The sequence below is a fragment of the Talpa europaea genome (genome assembly GCF_964194135.1).
Source record: "Talpa europaea genome assembly, chromosome: 14".
NCBI classification, from domain to species: domain Eukaryota; kingdom Metazoa; phylum Chordata; class Mammalia; order Eulipotyphla; family Talpidae; genus Talpa; species Talpa europaea.
In genome coordinates this window covers 48,994,331-49,011,957 of record NC_140082.1, presented here as the reverse complement: position 1 = coordinate 49,011,957, position 17,627 = coordinate 48,994,331, and the positions used below count along the sequence as shown (strand labels likewise).

At 42.3% G+C, this 17,627-nt stretch overlaps 1 protein-coding gene across 1 annotated transcript in view; it reads left to right on the top strand.

The window, feature by feature from the left end:
• NID1 (nidogen 1) overlaps positions 1-17,627 on the top strand; it is a gene marked incomplete at both ends in the record, with an annotated part of 69,092 nt that overhangs the window by 37,579 nt on the left and 13,886 nt on the right. The window contains 3 exons of the mRNA XM_084254034.1: positions 5,093-5,218; positions 9,209-9,358; positions 10,434-10,556. Coding sequence (XP_084110160.1) covers positions 5,093-5,218; positions 9,209-9,358; positions 10,434-10,556 — 399 coding nt within the window. The remainder of the gene's footprint in view (positions 1-5,092; positions 5,219-9,208; positions 9,359-10,433; positions 10,557-17,627) is intronic.

Below are 17,627 nucleotides of genomic sequence, written 5' to 3'. Positions count from 1 at the left end.
CATGGTGTGAAAATATTTGTTTGTGTTCCTGCTTTCAGCACTTTTGGGTATATCTACCCAGAAGTGGAATTACTGGATCATAAGATAATTCTGTTTGATTTTTTTTTGGGGGGGGGAAACTTCATACCATTTTCCACAGCAGCTACACCATTTTACATTCCCACCTATGGTGTGCAAGGGCTGTATTTTCTCCATATACTTACCAGGACTTATTTTCTGTTTTTTGTGGGGGTTTTTTTGGGGGGGTGGGGGGTGGTGATCATCCTGATGGGTGGGAGATTTATTGTTTTTATAAATGAGAAAACTGAGAATCATTACATTATCAGTGACAGATATTAGTGCTTGAGTCTGACTCAAGTATGTTTATTAACTTGCCTTCTCATTGCACTCATTTATTATTTATAGTTTCATTCCAAAAACTTTCATATAGACTTGATATTGATGTTTTTGTTACTAAATTTCAATCCCCTACCAGGGGCAGTTAGTTGACTCCCGACTCAATGCAGAAACCATACATCAGAGGCCACTCATGCAAGAACATCGAGTGCTTCAACCAGTGCTCCTAAATCTGCAGCAGAGAGCCCACTGGTGAGCATAGGGAACACTAGAAGGTTTCTGTAGTAACGTGAGTGGTGTACATACACATATGTTTGACCAGAAAGATAAGCAGGCCCCTTAATTGACTGGGATATAAGAATCTGGTGAGTTTGACAGCTGTGGAATTTTGGAATGCTATCTTAGCACTGAAATCCAATGCCTTCAATTAATGATTGATTTAGTGTGCTGATTTAACTTGAAGGGTAACAGATCCTGCTGTCATGGTATTGTCCTTGCTCCAGAGTGAAACTTTATCTAGGGTATTCATTGGAAGGTCTGAAATAATGGAGAGCAAAGACTTGCAGAGAAGAGATTGTCCAATTGTTTAGCTAACTTGCTGATAACTTTGGACATGTGGTAGAATTCAATCTGAGATTCACTTTCTTTGTAACATACCATTGGGGAGGGGACATAGTTCTACTCACCTCTGATCATAAGAGTTCCCCAATATTTCCCCAAACAGCCCAGCAGTCTTGAATGACTGAATTGGTTCAGGCAGATTTGAAACAACATGTGTGTATATGAGCAAAAGGCCTCCCAGGGCCACGCAGATGGTGATGGGTACCAGGCAGGGGTGGGAGCCCCTTATTTCTCTAGTGGAAGTATAGACCTCGTTAGTCTTTAAGTAGTCCTACTTCAATCCATAAGTCAACTGAATTTTAATGAAGCATGGAGATACCCAAACCTATTGCTTCTGATCTATAACCTTTGGCTAGTTCCATCCTTGGTGCCTGAGCTCTTCGTGGTGGGAGAGCTTACATCACTTCACAAGGCACAGCTGTCCATGCTTTCTGTAATCTGATGCTATTGTAGAAAACTCATAGCAGGAATTTAGAAAACCTAAATAAGGGACCAGGAAAAAGACTAATTATAATAAAGAAAAAATCAAAATCAACAAGCAACTATAAACCAGAGACACACTATGGGTAGTGGGGGCGGTGAGGAAAGGAGGGATTAGGGTCAAAATAAGGGGGGTGGAAATTGTATGGGAAGAATAACCAAAATGAAAATGCATACACTGTACAAAAATGAAAAATGATGTAAGAATTATATAAAATAAAATATACTAAAAAAAAAAAGAAAGAAAACCTCCACACATGATAGGTGATCATGTGTGGACTTGCTTTAGTTCTGTGGTTAATCCTTGTTTTGGCAAATTAGCACCATGGAATGGGGTATATTCCTAGTCAGACTATGTATTTTTCTGAATCACTAGCATGTGCCTCAAAATATTTATGCATAGAGATGCTAGGCAGTAGATACAAAATTGCATTCGGCAGATCACTTCATGTATTATTTTGACCTAGAATGTGCAGTAGAAGAGAGTGAAGGATGGGTCTTTGTAATTCAGAATATGTAAGCTATACATCCTCATTACTATAATGAGAGATGACATCTAAAACAAGGCTTGTGGGATACACACAACAGTTTAACACCGCAGGATAATTTGGAGATTTCCACTTGAATCACAGAACTCAGGTGCCTGGCAGAATGGCTTCCATGTATTTCTCAATTAAGAGTCTGTAAATACAGTTTTGGCTAATCTCTCATTGAATAATTTTGAGAACACACGAGATATTTAACAAATCAATCAAAAGACTTTCCTCAATGAAGCTGGCCCTTACAAAAGGGCCAAATTGGAGAAGTTCATGTTGAAACAAGGTAGTAAGTAGCCAGTCTGAAAAAAGTGAAAAAGGAAGCAGTAGGGCCTCCCTGGTGGTGCAAGGGGTTAAGATGTAACCTATGAAGCTATCTGCAGCCTCCTCTGCAGCATAAGTTCGAACCCCGGCCAGAGAGCTCCCACATGGCACAGCAGACCTCTCCTGTCTCTCCCGCTGCTCCCCTCAGCAGTGTGTTTCAGTCGATCTGCCTTTCTGTTCTCCACTCTGTCTCTGGTCAATCCTCTCACCACCCACACCTCTGGCCTTTACCCCAGTTCTTAGATGCATAAATAAATACATCTTTGAAAAAAAAAAAAAAGGAAGTCGTAAATGACAAGAATAATCCAGGAGTTTCTTATTGGGTTAGAGAATGATTTATGTGAAAGGCAATCTCTCCCTAGAGCAGGGGTCGACCAGATATTGAATAATAGGAATGGAAATCATTAAGGATCTATTGTGCTATTTTATGAGCGACAATTATCACCAATTCTTTCTTTACACTAAAGAAAGGATTAAAATCCTAGCCGCAGTTTACATAAGGGAGGATTAAAATTTGACATTAGGAAGAATTTCCTAATGGAGAAATTGTTAGGGTCTTGCTCTACAGGAAGGTATGGTCCAGCTTCCATAGTACATGTAGACCTGCATGGAGGTACAGGTTGTGCTCAGTCGGGGACCATTCCCTCCCTCACCCCACAGGCCCCAGATCCTATTTACCAGTGATCCTCCAGGTAGGGCATGACGATCAGGCACTCTCCAAATCACCTAAGAAATTGTTTTAAAACCCAGTGCTTCCCTTTCCATAAACCTTTCCTGGTGACTGGGTGGGAGGACTGGAGTTTGGAAAATATCCCTGGTGATTCTCTTCTTCCCCTTTGATTGGAAGCTGTTGCTCTGTGCTGTTGCGCTTTGGCAGTTGTGTCTCAGCCTGGGAGCCCTGCAGTCTGTACAGTGTGTCCAGACATCTGTGCTGGGAGTGTCCTCTGAGGGTTGTACAGAGACAGTGGAAGCCAGAATAATCTCTTTCTCCCATGTGGTGGGAGCCACAGCTGGAGGATGGAGCTGTGAGGTCCACGCTTGCTCAATACCCCTCCCTTCGGCCCACTTCTAGCTCCAGGTCACAGAAGGAGCTGCTTTGGGAGTGATTTATTCTGTAACTTCCCAGCTGTGCTCACTCAGTCCCCTTGTTGGAGGGCTTCACAGCAGCATACATTGCAGTATAATTTTTAAAAATCTGACTGCCATTTGTTTAGAGGTTTTGTCTTGATGTAAGTCAAACTAGGGGGTTGATGTAGCAAAATTATTTCCTGGATAATGTCCAATTAGCATTTGTCTCAAGAACGAAGAGACACCAGTATAGACATCTCGGGTAGACATGTGACATTTTAGTCTCTCAGGTGTGAAAGAGCTTGAGGGGTGTGGGTGTTGAGGGAGAAGGAAGGGGAATTGTATAGTCTTTCTTAGCCATTACTGAAGTTTTTCTCATATACTTCTCAGAGTTGTAGAAATGTACAGTTGTAGAACTGTATATTCTCTGAGCAAGAGGTTTGTATAGGTAGGGACTTTGTGATTGTATTCATTTCAATCATTAGCGGACAGGTGTATCGAGGCTAATGACTGGTCACTCAGTTTCTCGTAAGGGTCAACCAGCCTTATTGTAACAGTAGCTAGAGACTGGCTCCTGATGCCCAGTGGCCACCTGAGTGCCATGTTCCTAGAACCGGCTAAATCTATTCCCGTGGCTGGTAGTGAAAGGTGAATCCTTAGAAAATATAATAATAGCTGCCTTTCTTGAGCATGCTAGGTGTTGCCTGTGTTCATTTTCTGTTTTCTTAGAAGAACCCCTCAAAATGAGTGTTATGCTTACTTACCAATGAAAAACCGAGGCCAAGTGGTTAGATAACTTGCCCCAAAATCACAGAAGCTGGTGAGTAGAGGAGATGGGATTTGAAGCTAGCTACGTTCACTTCCAAAGCATCTGCTTTTTGCTCCACACATCCCATGTGATGGCTGTAGTATTCTCACATGAAAAGACACCTCCCACTGTGAGTTCATTTACAGTCTTAGGAGTTCATGGCTTTGCTTTTATTTCTTTAAACTTCAGTTAAGGGCCTCCCCAGTGGCACAGCAGGTTGAACACAGTGCTGTGAAGCTGTCCACATGCAGCCTCTGAATCGCCGGTTCATTTCCCGCTGGCCAGGGAGCACCCACATGGTGCGGCAGACCTCTCCTGTCTTGCCCGCTGCTCCCCTCAGCAGTGCTTTCGGTCTGTCCACCTGTTCTGCTCCCCGCTCTTTCTCTGGTGAATCCTCTCACCCTCCTGCACCTCTGACCTGTACCCCAGCTCTTGTATAAATAAATAAATATTTAAAAAATAAATAAACTTCAGTTGACATTCAAAACTTTAAATATTTGAACTCAAACTTTTCTGTGCAACTGTAATTGGAGAAAGGTACTATTTTTGAACAGGTATTGAAATATGCTCTGCAGGTTTAGGACTCTTTAGGGACACTTGTCCACACTTCTTTCTAGTATGAATTTGCCAATGTGATGTTAGTGCACCTCACTTAGCAACTAAGTCCAGGGGAGGCGAGGGATGCACCCAGTCACTTAAGAGAAATAAACTTTTTTTTTTTTTTTGCTTTGGGATCAAGTTATGTGTGGAAAAAAGAAGCCAACTTAATGGCATTTTTGGAATATAGAAACATTTGTTTCAAAATTGATCTACTCACAGACAAAAATGCTCTATTTTTCTTATTTTATCACTTAATATGTTTTATTAAGTGATGTTTGGAGAGGTTTAAAAAGAGTGCTTTTTTAAAACTGTGTTGTAGATATTGATGAATGTTCAGAACAACCTTCAGTGTGTGGGAGCTACGCCATCTGCAATAACCACCCAGGAACATTCCGCTGCGAGTGTGTGGAGGGCTATCGGTTTTCAGAGGAGGGAACATGTGTGGGTAAGTTTTGCCAGTCATTTTTCAGAATAGTTATTCACATAGTGTATGTTAGCACCTGCATAACAGATACTGCCCCAGGTAATTACACTGGCTGTGATGGAAGGTGCCTGGTTTTGGAGTTGGACAGATCATTTACCAAGATGAATCAGACTTTGTTCCTTCCCACCAACTACCTGGAGAGTCATGGGTACCAGGAATAAGCAAATCTATTCCCTACACTAATAATGCCATCACCTCGGGGCCTCCCCAGTGGCGCAGCGGGTTGAGCACAGCACTGTGAAGCTGTCTGCAGCCTTTGCAGCACAGGTTCAATTCCCAGCAGGCTGAGTACAGCACTGTGAAGCTGTCTGCAGCCTCTGCAGCACAGGTTCGATTCCCAGCCGGCCAGGGAGATTCCCACATGGCGGGACAGACCTCTCCTATCTCGCCCGCTGCTCCCCTTAGCAGTGCTTTTGGCCTCTCTGCCTGTTCTGCTCCCCACTCTGTCTCTGGTGAATCTTCTCACGTTCCCGCGCCTCTGGCCTGTACCCCAGCTGTTGTATAAATAAAAAATAAATCTTTAAAAAAATAATAATAATAATGCCATCACCTCACCAGTTACCTTTTATATTATATCCCCTTCTTATCAAACTCCCTTTAATTCCTTTCAGTGTTCTTTTAGAAACTATTAAAACAATGAGACGTGTTTCTTCTTATAATTAGTAGCCTTGGGATTCTCGTGCATGGATCACATTATAGGCACCTGTGTCATTATCTGCCTTCGGTTGAATTCTTCCTGATTTACATGTAAAATTTCATTGTGCACCATTCCGTTCATGGATTTCAATTTTACGAGTCATACGTGGTTGCATAACTTCTTAGCTTTATCAAAGTAAGTGAAATGAGGGTCTTCATTGGGCCAACTATACTTGTGGTGGTGGTGGTGGTGATGGTGATGATGGCCCAACCCCAAACAGGCAGATTGTTGAAATTATTCCACTTTTTCCTATTGCTGCACTTGGACCTGTTGGTGCCAAGAGTTTTAATTTCAAAAATTCTTGGAGATTTCCAGGTCTGGAGGGCAACTTGCCAAATGGGTCAGCTGAACTCAACATGTCTTCCTAATTGAAAATAGATTCTTCTTTGCATCAATGAACCATGGCCTTGCTTCTTTCTTTCTGTTTACTAACCCTAACATGCTTTCAGTTTATTTTATCTTGAATCTCAGATGAGGCTGCCGCAATCCCAGGGTGAGTGGTGTCTTGAGGGCGGGAGGGAACAGGCAGTTCTCATATTTTGAGCATGACCCAAACATCTGTGAATTTAGAGAAGCCAGTTCCTTTTGCACAGAGTTGAAATTTCAGCTCTGTTAAAGTTACTTCTAGCTTTGTTTTTTCAATAGAGAATAACAATTTCTGTGCAGTTGGCCTGACTTCCTTCTCTGCTTTTTGAGGTGAAGGAAATGCAAATGTTTATTTTTAATGGCAGCACCATTTGCATTTCAGCTCAAATTTGGATGGTGGAACCTTTACTCAGTGGGACAGATTTGTGTGATGGATACAACCATTCCTGGTATCCCACTTCCTGGAAGGGCAGGTGGTATGCGAGACAGTGGTGTGCAAATGTCTACACCTAGATATTTGATTTTTCAAGAAGACACTTAACCTCATTGAACCTCAGTTCCTTATGTGTAAAATGAAGGGATTAGATGGATCATGGATTAACTGTGTCCCGTGGGGCCCTTGGAGATAACACAGCTGCTGCTAAGGAGTTTACAAAGGTGCATGTGTAGACTTTGTCCCCTGCCTCTAACCTCTAGTCTTTCATTTTCTACATATCAAATTTTGTGAAGAATTTTGTTTGAATAGTGAATCCAACTGCTCAGAAACCAGTGTGAAGATCATTAAGAATCAGCTTCCTGATTCACCCTTTTAATCGACTCCTTTGAGACTCACTGTGTGGGATGATGGCTTGCTGGGTAAAACCAAGTCTGCCTAAGCCCATTTAAATGACTAACTTGGGGCCTCCCTGGTGGTGCAAGGGGTTAAGCGTCAGCACTATGAAGCAATCTGCAGCCACTGCAGCATGAGTTCGATCCCCAGCCAGGGAGCAACCCATATGGCACAGCAGACTTCTCCTGCCTTACCTACTGCTCTCCTCAGCAGTGTATTTCAGTCAGTCTGCCTATTCTGCCCCCCACTCTCTCTGGTGAATCCTCTCACCCCCACACCTTTGGCCTGCACCCCAGCTCTTGTATTCATAAATAAATAAATCTTAAAAATAAATAAATAAATAACCAACTCTGGAAAATTTAGTGGTCAGTTTCACCTCTCTCAGAATTCCCTATTAAAGCAGTACCCTGATTTTGAAGCCTGGTTTGGGAAGGTTTCTCTGAGTCAGAGCTAGGAAGGATAAGAAAAGAATCTTGACAGGTGAGGAGACCAACTCTGTGTTCTGCCCACCATGAGGCTGGGACCCACATGGCACATGGAGGCTGGCCAGAGGCAGTTGTCTTCTCACAAGGATTGGATTCATTATAGGAAAGGCTGCTTTATGGACTTCCATAAATGGGATTTTCTGGAAATTGGTGAATTCTCTTTTCCAAGCTTTCAGGTAATCGGAATGTGTAAAGTATATTTATAAGGAAGAAGATGGGCCTTATCTTTCCCTAAATCACCTTTCTGTAAAGACATTCCCTCCATCATAGGGTGGACATGCCCTATGATACTGGCCAGGTGTGGGAAGCTTGGGGAAGTTGGAGGTCCCATTGATCACTCACACTGTCACCTTTTTTGGCATGCCCTTGGCAGACTGGAATAAGGCCAGTTTTAGGCAAAAGGCTAAGTATCCTATTTTCCTTCCCTTGCCTGCCATATTGTTAGAAAAAAATTATTTTAAAGCATTTGTTGTTGTTATCTTAGTCTCAGAATGTAAAGAAACTTGAGGCCGTGTGAAACCACACTCCTTGGAGCTCTTCACACTCTACCCTTCTTCTTTGCTCAGTTTCTCCTTCCCTCACATTTCTCCCTACCCACCACCCCCATTGCATCATTTCTGGCCCCAGCCAGCCTACAAGTGAATCTCAGGGCCTGCCTCCCTGATCTGCTCATTTCAGGTGAGGGCATAGTCCTTTTCCAAGGTTCTCTTCAGGAATGAAGGAACTGGAAAAGGGAAACCCCAACTTAGAATTTAATTGTAAAATTATTTTTGAATTCCCATCAGAGCCCAAAATGTTTTCTTCCATTCCATCCTGAGGGATAGGGTCAGAGCTGTCAGGAAATTGCCACTCTGCAAGGCTAGGAGCCTTTAATGAAAATGAAATCAGTTACCCAGTATCTCCTTGCGGTGTTAGATTCCCTCCAGGCTGCTAGGGCAGCAACTTCTCTTTTGTAAGGATGGGTCAGTGGCTGTCCTGGTTTTAAATGACTCTTCTTGGAATGAGCACAATCGGTAAGACACTTAGAAATTCTATTTGTACAAGAATTGGAGAAAATCTACGCAGGCTATGGTGAGCAGAGTGGCCACTGTGAACCGTAGGAAATATTTGCCTTTTAGTTGACGTGAAACATGTGCTGAACAATGCTTTGTTTAGTTTAGAAATAAAAAAGAGTAAGCTGCCTGAAGTTGTAAAGCTGACTTTTAAAACCTCTATAAAAAGAAAGTTGCTTTAGCATGAAAAATGGTCTTACATGCAGGGAAAGCTGGCTTTGGGGACCCTGATGTGGAGAGTGGCCTGAGACACTAGGGTGAAACTGAAATTGCAGCCAGGCTGGGTGACCAGCTGTGGAGTCAGTCTATTTAGACCAGTCAGAGGCAGAATCCAGGTGGGAAGAAACAGGAGGATAGCCAGGGGGACAAGGAGCGGAAACCTAGAAAGATACCAGGAGGTCTGGGGTCCAAGCATAGTGCACCCCGGCCCCCACCACATACAGTGTGGAGGGAGCTTGGCTGGGCGCTGGAATGCTCAGGGGACTCTCTTCCAAACACTGGGCACCCACTTTCTCTTTAAAGCTGTTGCGGACCAGCGCCCCATCAACTACTGCACAAGTGGACTCCATGACTGTGACATACCCCAGCGTGCCCAGTGTATCTACACCGGAGGCTCCTCCTACACCTGCTCCTGTTTGCCGGGCTTCTCTGGGGATGGCCGAGCCTGCCGCGGTGCGTAGTTGCTCTGAAGTTTCTTTCTGTTTAACCTGAAAAAATTCCCCTGTTAATTAGTTACCCCTGAATTTAAGAGAAAAGCATTCTCTCAACTCTGTTGGGGGAATAGGCTGTATTTCTTATCTCTCTAGTAATTTGAACATTGCATTTTCTTTGGGGGACTAGTCTTAACTGGGAGAAACACTTGGTTCCCCATACTATTATTTTATTCTATGTGACTTGCTCATTTAGGTGACAATTAGACCCCTATTATCTGCAGGAGCTGGGAGATTATTTGCCTTTCATTAAACGACAATCTTTGCTTACATGGCGCTTACTATGGAGCATTTGATTAAGAGATACAGATATATATATATATATATATATATATATATATATATATAAAATCATCACTTGGTCTGCACTATATATATCTATATCAGATATAGATATATATAGTCATCAACATATATAATGTTCTGCTTCAAAAAAAAGTGAGGTCCCTTATTGAATAAAGACTGCAAGGGCAGAGAGTAACTCACTCCACAGAATTCTTGCAGACCTGAGATCAGCCAGAGTTACTCTTAAAGATAACTTTAGTAAGATAACTGTGAACATAGCACCCCAGTCCCTTGATTTACAAAATTACTTAACATCATATCATAGGGTATTTTTGAAAGGTCCAAGCTTTTTGAAGATAAATTATAATTTCTGAGATTTTTTTCTCCATTGTTGAACATGTGGATTTTCTCTTGTCACTGCAAAGCAGTTAATAATCAGACTCCAAATTCTCAGACATATTCAAAGCCTCAGTTATTGCAAGAAGGATCATTTTATAATGCAAAAGAATTCTCTGTTTTCTTTTTGCAAGCTTAATTGTTCATGAACACATCATCAAAGTGAAATATAGCTGTAATGCACTAGATAGAAATCAGGAAGTCAGGGGGTTGGTAATTAATGTTTAGTGAGTTCTCAGTCACTCTTCCAAGATCAGAAACAGGGTCCCACATCGAGCAAGTAGTTTAAATTACTCTCTAAACTGTGAAGTCCAGCAGTAACCTCACTGTCCCGGGGTGTGCTGGCTATTTTGCAGATGTGGATGAATGCCAGTCAAGCCGATGTCACCCCGATGCTGTCTGCTACAATACCCCAGGCTCCTTCACGTGCCAGTGCAAACCTGGTTATCAGGGAGATGGCTTCCATTGTGTGCCTGGAGGTAAGATGTCTGGGGCACATTTGGAGTTGGTAGGCCATTGTGAGTGCTAAGTGCATGGCCTTGGGATGGGGGGCTGGTGGGCCGGAGAATGGGAGGCTCTGTAGAGTGCCCGAGGGGTTGATGATGTGGGAGGTCAGAATGTGAGCTGCAGGAGAGAGCCCTGCAGGCTGTGCACTAGTCCCGGGGTGCCACACACAAACATAACTCAACTCAACTGGTCCGTGCTTGTCAGAGTTCTCCAGAGAGACAGAACTAACTGGACACACACACACACGCACACACACAAAGATATAAAGAATTGGTTGCTCATACAGTTATAAAGGTGGGTCTGTATTCTCCAGAAAAGCAGAACTAGTAGGATGTGCATGTGTGTGTATAGAGATGTATGTGTAAATACATATGTATGTATGCATGCATATGTATATATACATATGTGTGTAGATACATATATATGAGATTTATTATAAGGAATTGGCTCACACAATTATCAAGGCTGACAAGTCCTACATTCTCCACTTAACACATAGGAGACCCAGGAGAGTCAATGGAAAGAAAAAATCTCAGATGAGGAAGGAAGGATTCTCTCTTACTGGGGGAAGGGTCACCTTTTTGTTCTATTCTGAGCTTCCACTGATTGGATGAGCCTCACTCCCATTAAGAAGGGCAATCTGCTTTAATCAGGATATGGAGTTAAGGTTAGTTTCATCTAAAATTCCCTTACACAGGGCCTCCCTGGTGGCGCAAGGGGTTAGGCACTGCACTGTGAAGCTGTCTACAGCCTCTGCAGCACAGGTTTGATCCCCAGCCAGGGAGATACCCACATGGCACAACAGACCTCTCCTGTCTCTCCCGCTGCTTCCCTCAGCAGTGTTTTCAGTCAATCTGCCTGTTCTGCTCCCCACTCTGTCTCTGGTGAATTCTCTCACCCTCCTGCACCTTTGGCCTGTACCCCGGTTCTTATATGCATAAATAAATAAATCTTTAAAAAAATAAAAATAAAATTCCCTCACAGAAACATCCAGAATAATATTTGACCAAGTATCTGTGGCCCCATCAAGCTGACACATAAAATTAACCATCACACATTCCTAGAAATCATATGTAATAGAGTAGGTAATAGAGCTAGGGTGGGTATGGGGAGAGAGGGGTGAAAGGACAAGAATTAGAGGAATGTGCAGGCTGATGACTGCACTAATTGTCCAGATTGCTATTATACAAGCACTGAGACTTAGTAGCATATTGTTATATCATAAGGTTAATAACAGTTCTAAATCAATACCTGAAATTAGTTTGGGTACTTATTAAGTACTCAAAAAATGCTGTTGAATGAATGAGTATAACTGGCTGCCATTTGTGTGGAAGCTACTAGAGCTATCTTTACCTACACTATCTCATGTTGTGTATGTAACTATCTTTTTACACAGAAGGTGCTAAAACTTAAAAAGATAAAGATACAAAGTCCTATAGGTACTAGAACTGCAACTCAAACCAAGGACTGTCTGATAGACTCCAACCTGGATTCAGCCCTTTAAAACACCAGTCATGAGATTAAGAGAGTTTGACATCTAGGACTGGAGTTAGCCTGTTAATGCTACTTATTTTTAATTACTGGTGTCATTGTTGGCCACTATATATATTTATGCCACCATAAATATTTCAGTAAGTAGTAAAAGGAGGGTTTCCCTGGTGGCGCAAGGGGTTAGCACAGTGCTGTGAAGCTGTCCACAGCCTCTGAAGCGTGAGTTCTATTCCCAGCCTGCCAGGGAGCTGCCCACATGGCACAGCAGACCTCTTCTGTCTCTCCTGCTCCTCCCCTCAGCATTGTATTTCAGTCAATCTGCCTGTTCTGTTCCCTGCACTGTCTCTGGCGAATCCTCTCATCCCCTGCACCTCTGGCCTGTACCCCAGTTCTTGTATGCATAGATGAATAAATCTTAAAAAAAAAAAAAAGAGGTAAGAGGAAATTTGCATTCCACCACTTTTTAAAGCAATTAATAACTGTTTCAGTGTTCCCTTCACTGGCCTGTGAGTGCCTTGTGGAGAAGGGCCACATGCATTTTATCATTGTGTCCCCAGTATCCAGAGGAGTATGTGGCCCATAGTAGGGCCCACAGCTACTTGTATTATTGAGGAAATAGATTTATGAATGAACGGGTTTTTACTCCTACCCACCATATATAAAAATATTTATCTACACTCTCAGCAGGACTGCATATGCCCAGTTTTTAGGATAGTTATCCATCTAAATGGAGAAAAAATAACAGATTAAGGTTTTGATATATGATACTCTGTTTTCTTGTGCTTAGAACAGGGGTTAGCAAACTACATCTCACAGGCCAAATCTGGCCCACCACCCATTTTTGTAGGTCAAGTTTTATTGGAACACAATGGCACTCCCTAGGTTAAGGTTCACAGTCTATAGTTTATATAGCTGCTTTCATTCCACAAAGGCAGAGGTCAGTAGTTGTAGCAGAGACTCTCAAGCTCGCAAAACGTAAAATATATACCTCCTGGCCTGTGACAGAAAAAGTTTGCCCACCCCCAGCCTAGATGAATCCAGCCTGGTCCAACATTTTGTTGCTGAAATCATGGGTAAGTCCTGTAGTGCTGCCCATAGATTTGAATAAGCAAATAATAATAATAATAATAATAATAAAGTTCATGGTAATTTGAGTTAAGATATTCAGCAGCTATTAAAAATGACTGCTTATTATTTTGCGTCTCACTTCATATCTCTAGTTCAAAAAGAAGCAACGTTTCATTTTTGGTGGTTTTTTCTTAACCTGACTCCTTGACCCCTCTGTAAGACTCTGTTGACTAAACAGAAACAAATTCAGACCTGTAGGCTGGGTTATGAAGATGAGACAAGGATAAAACCAGTAAGAGTTATGTAGTTAATCCTGTTCCCTTAAGAAATTCAACATGTAGTTATATGCCCCAGAGAAAGTGTGCACTAGAATTATATAAGATTGCTCACTGAGCATTATTTGTAACAAAAAATTCTGAAGAACCATCCATAGGAGGAAAATTTCTGAAGGACCATCTGTACAAATGGACAGGTGCATTTTGTACAATTCATACAGTTAAAATGAGTGAACTAGAGTTAATGAATGAATCTCAAAAACGTGCTGAGTAGGGCCTTCCCTAGTGGCTCAGGTGGTTGAGCGCCGCTCTGTGAAGCTGTCTGTGGCCTCTGCAGCGCCGGTTTGATCCCAGCCAAGGGTCCCACATGGTGCAGCAGACCTCTTCTGTAGCACCCTCTGCTCCCCTCAGCAGTGTATTTCGTCAGTCTGCCTGTTCTGTTCCCTGCTGTCTCTGGTGAATCCTCTCACCCTCCTGTGCATCTGGCCTGTACCCCCACTCTTGTGTAAATAAATAAATAAATCTTAAAAAAAATGCTGAGCAAAAAAAAAAAGTTACAGCAGGATATTTGCAGGCTGCTGCCATTTAAAATATAACCGTATATAAAAATTAGCCTACATATTTGCATACATATGTAAGAAAATTATAAATGCATGCATGGGAATGAGAAACAAAAACTTCAGCATAAAGATTACCTCTGGGGTGGCAGAGAGGGTGTGGGTGCTGGGGAGGACCACACAAGGGCTGCATTGTATTTCTATTATCTTCTTTATCAGCTGGATAAACTATAAAATAGGAACACAGTTTTTCATCATATTTTTTTTAATTTTGTATGACTAAACTACCTAGCAGCAAGGGGCCCTAGAAATTCTTTAATTCGTGTCCTTTGTTTTATAAATAAAGATCATGAGACTTGGGTCATTTCTTACTTTTAGAATAAGGTTTCTTGAACTCTTCATATAAAGGAATTTTCTGTAGCAACTTTTCTCAAAATTGAGTAAGACCCTTTTTAAAAGAAAAACATTTGTAAGGCCTTCAGTGTTGGCTTAGGTTATTTTTATTATAGATAAATCTAGGTATCACCTTTTCTAACACTGAAAGCAAAACACATTCACAAATTAAATACAAACAAAATTAGAAACAATGCATTTCTGGGGCCTCTCTGGTGGCGCAAGGGGTTAAGATGCAACCTTTGAAGTTATCAGCAGCTGCTGCAGCAGGACTTCAATCCCCAACCAGGGAGCAACCCACATGGCGCAGCAGACCTTTTCTGTCTCACCCGCTGCTCCCTTCAGCAGTGTATTTCAGTCAGTCGCCTGTTCTGTTCCCTGTTCTGTGTCTTGTCAATCCTCTCACTGTACCCCCACACACACACCTCTGGCCTGTACCCCAGTCCTTGTGTACATAAAAGAAAAGAAAAGAAACAATGCATTTCCACTCAACCTTAATTTTATGTACCAGATTGTGGTTTGTCTGATATGAAACTGCTATTCTTGCAGTGTCCTCCCTCAACTCAGTGGGCTCCCTGTCCATCTCTATTGGATAATTCCAGACAGCCTGCAGAGAATCTGTGATATTTCTTAACTAAAAGACAAACAAGAATGAAATCCTCCCTTGACCCTGTTCGCCTTTCTCACCGACATCTCATTTTCTTCCTCCCTTTTATAGTTTTACTCATAAGGGTTATCTGGCTTTGCGCCTTCTATGTTCTCTTCTCCATCTTTCTCTCCCTCCCTTACCTTTTTATTGTAAAATAAAACAGATACAAGAAGTCATTGAGAACAAATGTATGATGCAAGGAATCATTCTAAGGTGAACCCCTCTGTAACTATGACCCAAGTCAAAAGGTAGAACTTTAACAGAGCAAACTCCCTACCCCTGCCAGTCCAGGTGCTTTGTTCCAGTTACAACAACCTCCTACCTTTTCCCAAAAGTAATCACCAACTTGACTTTTATAATATCAAATTACATTTCTTTATAGTTTATCACACGTGCATTCCTAGACACTGTCGGTTCAGCTTTGCTCACTTGTGTGCCTATAAGTCTTTCTTTCATTCATTCTTTCCCCTTGCAGCTTTTCTATTGAAGAACCTAAGACTTTTGACCTGTTGAGTTTTCCCTTGGTCTTTGGAGATACTGCAATCATGTGGCTTAGGTTTTGAACAGGAGTTAGGGGGGAATAAAAGTGAAGAGAAGGTGGTCACTTTCCCTGCAGTGCCCAGTGACCACCACCTCCATGCCTTGCAGATGGCATATGGTCTCATTTCCAAATCCACTAAGTCACTGCCAAACCTTGTGACTGCTCCATCCCTTTTTATTCTGGAAGTCCTCATTAACCAAACCCCAGGGAGTATCAGGTTACCTGCCCTCACCAAACCCTGAATTTCTGGACTTCCTATCCTTCCTCCACTCAAGCCTGAAAACCTCCAGCCTTAAGTCAGTCAACCCTATACACAGGCCTCTGGGCCCAATCCCTTAGCTCTTCAGATTAGGGACACCCTGGTGTCAGGTAAACCCTTGACTGAGGAGGATTGGGCAGAGCCCCTCTCTGCTCCAGGAGCAGCTTGTGCAGACTGTTATTTTGACAGGCCCATGATCTCTGAGGGCCATCCTACTTAGCTCTGATCTCTACCACAGGCCAGACACCTGACTCCTGCAGATTTCAGTAAATGTTGGTAACATAATGCATAAATGACTTGAGGAACTGTGGGTTCCTGGTCTTAGAAATATAACAAATAAGGTGATTTTTAAAAGCTTACGCTAGTCCAGAAGAGGATGGATGCAGGGAAGTGTTCCAGGAGATAGGCACAAGCAAAACTCTAAGGTGCTGTTTCCCACAATGAGAGGATGTGAGCCGGTGAGAAGGCACAGGGATGGGAAGTGAGTTCTCTCTTTTCTGCTGTTGTGTGACCTTTCTGCTTTCCCTTCCCTTATCCCTTTCTGGTTGCTAGTTCATGTCCCCTCCCTAGGCATTCTCCTTCCTCGCCAGTCCTGTATGGATTGGAGCAAATTGTGCAGGAGTCTGTATAAATAGTGCCCCCCAAACTAGTACCTTCACCCCATAAAATACAGCAGAAGCTACAGGTTATTTGTTTGAATTCACACAAGCAACAAATTTAGTTAGGCAAAGGAATGGAATGCAAATCAAAAGATAAAAAATTGTGCTTCCTTCTTATTTCCCTTTCTAGTTTGTTTTTCTCTCATTCTCTTTGTCTCCAACCTCAAAAAAAGTTACCCTAGGACTTCCTTCTGTTCCAGAGAAGTAGCAGATCTTGAATGCTTCCTGCTCAGAACAGATCAAACTGGATAAGTAAAAAGAAGCTTACCTAAGTTATCATTTTATCAACCAGAAACAAGGTCAGGAAATAGGTCTTTAGACTCTATCCCCTCCATTCCCACCAGGCTTTTAATGGAAAATTCCCCATGGGGGTTCTCAGCAGGGGGCTCCCACTGCTATTAGGCTGAGAAGTCATCCCAGGAAACCCAGTGACTGTCCTAGCTTCTCATAACGCACTTGAAATGCAATTTCCTGAGTTACAATTGATGTTTTTCCTTTTTTTTTTTTTGGTTCAAGATACTTCACTAAAGAGTTTCACAGCAAATTCTAGATCACACTTGAGATTTCACATGTTGGCTAAACGCCCTGTCAGCAGAAAACCCTGTCAGCTATGTAAATGAAGCAACCCCTACTCCCTGTAACATTTGGTTTGGTTAACATTGTACAGAACACCAGGCCTATTGCCTAATTGGAAAGAGCAGTGTATATGAGTGTTGATGCAAAGAAAACGAGTCCTTGGGCCACAGAGAATTCCAGGGAATATGAGCCTGCATCTATCCCTGTTGATACAACATGTTCAGTGTGTGTGAGCTGTCCTGAGACTGGGCATGTGGGTGCAGAGGCAGGGCACTAGGAAGCCAAAGATCCAGGTTCTAACTTGAACTGATCTACTTACTAGTGGTGTAGGGGAACCCCTCAGCCAATCTGAGCTTCAGTGTCTCATTTGTTATAAAAAGCAGAATTGCGTATTGCACAGGATTACAGGAGCAATTAAATGAAATGTATGGATGAATGGAGACATACTATTTGGGAATCCTTTAAGATATTTAGGAAGTAAACAACTTCTACATTCAAGGAAGAATGAATACTAGTATTTTTATTCTCAACCAGATGGCTTATTTGTATCTTTCTTTGGCTCTTCCTACATCAAA